This window comes from Etheostoma spectabile, chromosome 16, assembly GCF_008692095.1.
Source record: "Etheostoma spectabile isolate EspeVRDwgs_2016 chromosome 16, UIUC_Espe_1.0, whole genome shotgun sequence".
Lineage (NCBI taxonomy): Eukaryota > Metazoa > Chordata > Actinopteri > Perciformes > Percidae > Etheostoma > Etheostoma spectabile.
Window position 1 is genome coordinate 39,785 of NC_045748.1, and position 4,727 is coordinate 44,511.

The 4,727-nt window shown below is 36.6% G+C and overlaps 1 protein-coding gene and 1 long non-coding RNA gene across 3 annotated transcripts in view; one reads left to right on the top strand and one right to left on the bottom strand.

Annotated features, from left to right (window-relative positions):
* Positions 1-2,326, top strand: part of pip5k1ba (phosphatidylinositol-4-phosphate 5-kinase, type I, beta a) — an 18,805-nt gene extending 16,479 nt beyond the window's left edge. For both annotated transcript variants that reach the window (XM_032538841.1, XM_032538842.1), the window contains one exon: positions 1,319-2,326. Coding sequence is in view for 1 of the 2 variants with exons in the window: in XM_032538842.1 (XP_032394733.1) it covers positions 1,319-1,321 (3 nt within the window). In the remaining variant the exon portion in view is untranslated. The remainder of the gene's footprint in view (positions 1-1,318) is intronic.
* LOC116703861 (uncharacterized) overlaps positions 316-4,727 on the bottom strand; it is a 19,603-nt gene continuing 15,191 nt past the window's right edge. Inside the window, exon 3 of the long non-coding RNA XR_004335528.1 lies at positions 316-414. This is a non-coding gene — a long non-coding RNA (uncharacterized LOC116703861). The remainder of the gene's footprint in view (positions 415-4,727) is intronic.

The following is a 4,727-nucleotide window of genomic DNA, read 5'->3' on the forward strand; positions in this document are numbered from 1 at the left end:
TTTTCTGTTGCACGACTAAAACAACTTCTGAACGTACATATGTTCCACCAAAACAAGTTCCTCCCGAAAGCTATTTTGCAGCGGCACCATGGCTTTGTCTGGTGCTTAGTGCCACCCAAGACAATTACAATTGCTTTAAAGAAATGCCAATAAACCAAAGCACGTTTTTCTCCCAGAATGCTGTGTGGACTAGCCTGACGTTCCTCTGCGGTGCTGTGAAAGAAGGTCTAACTACACTACACATACAGTATATTCCTTCGTCTTGGGTGGTGCTAAACTCTGGACGCAGCAACGCTAGATCTGTCTCTGGAAGGTTTTGGTTGAACATTTGCAACCCGCAAAAAAAAAACCCACATACAATAATAAAAATGTTAACTGTTCACGCAATACAGTAGCATGAGCTATTTAAATTAGCTGGATATATGGTTAACCCTCCTGTTGTCCTCATGTCAATTTGACCCATTTTCAAAATGTTCCTATTTCATACATTTGGGTTTCTTTCAAACAAATTGTCACAAACAAAATAACGTGGATGGTTCCATAGAACTTTAAGTGAAATAATTGATCAGTTCATTATTTTCATTAAATTTGGGTGTTTTATTCAGAAACAGTGACAAAGCACTTGGGAAAACGTGACTAATACATCAGGGAAAAGCATCAAAATTGTTGAAAAAGACAACAAAAACATTTAAAAAAGTTGCACGGTCGGCAGGAAGATACCACATGGCATACGCTCTGTCCATAGTGTCCACAGTGATGAAAAACAGGAACCTTGTTATATTACAAAGAGAGGAGAGCATGGTGAGTTCAGCAACAACCTGATTGTGACCCATAAACCATCCCCTCCCCTATCCAGATATGACAGGGATGATGCAGCTTCCTCCATACTTATACGGTTCAGAAATTCCTCCAGCCATTTATTTAATGTAAAACAACTGGCTTTTCTAACTTTCCAACTCTTAAGATTTAACCATTTGTTTGCAAATCATTTCAAAACCAACCAAAACCTGCCGTGAGCTTGGATACTTTGTCGGCATGCAGTACTACCTCTCTTTTTCCTTTGCATGCTACCTTTGTTCTGCACCTGTACCCAACTGGGATTGGACGTATTGTCTATGTATTGACTTCTCCAAGGAGAAATAATAATATCAGTCACTTCCACCAGAGTCTCTCTGCCCAGTAGGTCCGTTGAGTCATCCATCCGTGTCTAGTTTGTAAATATTCAGTTGTTAATTAGTTTGACTCTTAACACCAACTGTTGTCCTTTGTTACCTAAATGACAAATGAAAAAAAAAGTGTCATTTTTTTTCTTTTCTAGTGAAAAGAAGCTGCCTGGACTTCTGACCTTCAACCTCCTGATCCCACAGTGGGGAGACATCAGGACCTCACAACAGTGTAAATGTGACACAAATTATAGCTAACATGTTGTCATTTTCTTCTTTGTGAGCATCATTCTGTGCCTCTGCGACTTTCCTTTAAAAAAACGAAAGCCAAGCCACTGGTTCTTTTGAAGAAATCTGCAGTCTGTGTTCATGTGATCACTGAAGCCCTCTGTTAATAGAAAACACTATGAAGATGTTTCTTCTCCTGTTATTTGCACTTTGCTGCTAAGTTAACATTGCTAACAAAAAGAAATCTGTTTGACTGCTTCTCTTGGATGTTGGAATTTCTGTGCAAATGTTCAAATGTTCTCAGTGGCTGGATCCCTGAAGAAATATATTGTATTGTAGCTTAATGAGCAACAGGCAAATCATGCTGTTATTTTTGAAATCAGAATTATTTAGAGTCGTGTTGAGATCATGCTGGTGTCAGGAATCTGAATGAAAGCTTTATCTGTGGAGACGTTCATAATATATTCATGAGTGATGCAGTGTTTAAACCCTTATAAACATGATGTTTAATTGATCTTAGATTCCCAATTTGCATAAAACAACTTATCAATGCTACACAATAATAAATATAGGATATACTCTCTGTATATTTCTTTTCAGACATGTATCTGCTGCCACCATGACAAAAAAGTATTTGCTCAGTTTTTCGTTAAATTTTTCTTTCATGTTACAATGACATATTTTCCCTGTTGTTACTACAGCAACCCTGCCGTACAGTTTTTAGTCATCTTCACTGGCATTTATTCAAATTAATTGGTATAAACTGTTTTGAGTGCTGAAGGTAAATAATTTACATAGTGTCTTCCATTTGTCCACATGCCTTCAAAAGTTTTAAAGCTCTGTGCTTTTATGGGATTCACAGGCCTACAACTGTATTATAGCAATACTTTGAACTTGTATCTGTGAAATAAATTCATATTTTATGTTCTTAAATATTCATTTATTTTGAGAATTATAATTTAGTTTAAGTGTATAATCCAACATTTTGTAAAATAACATCCAGACAGCAGTTGTCATATTGTATTCAAACACAGGAGGGCGTAGCAATGATACAATCATTAGTACTGTAGATGGTGATGGTAAGGTTTGCCTTAATTTTGCACTTTTGCATGTGTGCCCTGTCCTTCTTTATAGATCAGGGGTGTCAAACTCCGTTTCACTAAGGGCCACAATGGAGAATGAGAGTCACACCAAGGGCAAAACATGTTAAGTTTATTGACATGCTTTTATTTCAAAAAAGTCAAATATCTTTGACTGCATTGTTGCATGTCTCATATACTTACAGTTTGGTCGACATAAAGCCCTAAAAAACTCAACAAAAAGGTTTCTTAGCCATCATAGGGGGCAGCAAATAAAGCCAAACAATGATTACATGTTTAAAAGTCAACTCTCAACAAGCTGCTTTGAATATGAAATATGAATATGCTAATTCTGGTTCTGTGGGAATTTTAGAAGTCTCAAAGTTGGCAACTCTGCCAAATTCTGCTTAGAATTTTGTGTAATTGCAGATTCCCGTCTTTCCCGAGGCCACAAATTTATTGTGACCCTAAATTGACAAGCGGGCTGGCTCCAAAATGTGCAAGGGGCCAAATTTGGCCAGCAAGCCTTGAGACATATGTTCTATAATATCAAAACATAAATATAGTTTGTGCATCCTATTTTATATAAAATGTGACTATCTGAGTGGTTCAATTCAATGTCATTTCTAATGTGCAGTAAATGTCCTGTGTCAGGCTTTACAGAGCCCAGTGGGATGCCAACACTGCAAGTTACTGCAAGAGGATTTAGATTAATCTGACTTAGATGAAAACATCTGTCAGAGGTGGAAATTAACAAAGTACATTCATTTCTTCCCTGTTTTAAAGTGTGAGTGTGAAGTAACTGGTTGACTGGCAATTTAGTTTTAAATTCACATTTTGTGAAACTTTAAAATGTATCATATCCCCTGTAAGGAAATAAAACAAATATATTTGCAGATTATACTGAAGGATTTGTTAGGGGCTTTTACTTATGTATTGGATTCTCCTCACGTCCAGTGTATTTCTTCATTTGCACTGAAATTCTTATTTTTTTAAGATTACTCTTTTGGGGATTTTCACTTTTTTAGTGACAGTGGATAGACAGGAAAGGGGGGAAAGAGATGGGGAACAACACGCAGCAAAGGGGCGCAGGTTGGAGTCAAACCCCGGACGCTGCAGGACTCAGCCTACATGGGGCGCACCCTCTTACTGGGTGAGCTAGAGACTGCCCCTTCCCTGAAATTCTTATTGTGATGATCAGAGCTAGGGCAGAGTCAAGTTTCCTTCTGAAAACAACAAATTGCAATGTTAGCAGTTTTTACAGTTCTTTTGTTTTCTGTTTCTTGACATCAGGTGTGATAGAGGGTCTAAACCAGAAGCAGTTCAACCAGTCAGACAAGCAGTACAATCCCAGCCCACTGTTGGTTTACATCTGTGCCACGTTCCATGAATAATAGTTTAGTTATTAGTAGCTATAGAACAACTGTGTGCACAAGGGGCACAAACCCTTTGGTTAATAAGTTTTGCTGTTAGCAGTCTCAGTCAGTATTTGCATTGGTTTTCAAAGTGATTTGTAGGAATTTTTGAAAATCAAGTTGAGAAACTGAGGTGATAAAAAAGAAAGAAAATGAAAATGAATATAAATATGTATCCTTTAAAGAAACATGCAGTAAAAAAAGTTTAATTCAGACTTGAAACCATATGCACATTTGGTCATGTGATGTCCTGTTGTTAATTCTTTGGTTTTGGCTGTAGCACCATGACTTACCTTTTTTTGTCAAACACTGGACAAGTTTATCACATTCAACATTTCATATGTGAAACATTTAGATAAAGATATTGCGGTTTTCAATGTGATAAATCTTGCCTACCTGTGATAAATTCACATATACGCACAATGTATTTTTTTTAACACATCTATCATTGATATGCATCAATATCATCATTATAAACCCGTATTTAATTTTAACTGATGATGAATTAATACATTATAAAACGTGTTTTGCTAATTTAATAATCAAATGAAACAACTTGCAACTTAATCAATTTATACATAACTTTTTTTTTTCATTTGTAAAGTAAGCCTAGTACAGTTTTGATGGAATTTAGAAGAAAAAAACTTACAATTTTAAATCATGTGCCCACCTGCTTCTCGTCATAGTTGTGAGATCTATTTATCATATAATCAATAATATAACAAAACTAGAGGGATACAGCCCAATCCGGTTGGGGAGAGTTCTATCCTGACTTCTAGCCTTATGCTGTAATAATTTTAGACAGCTGGGGACTTCCTTCGACACACTGAGCTCCTCTCTCC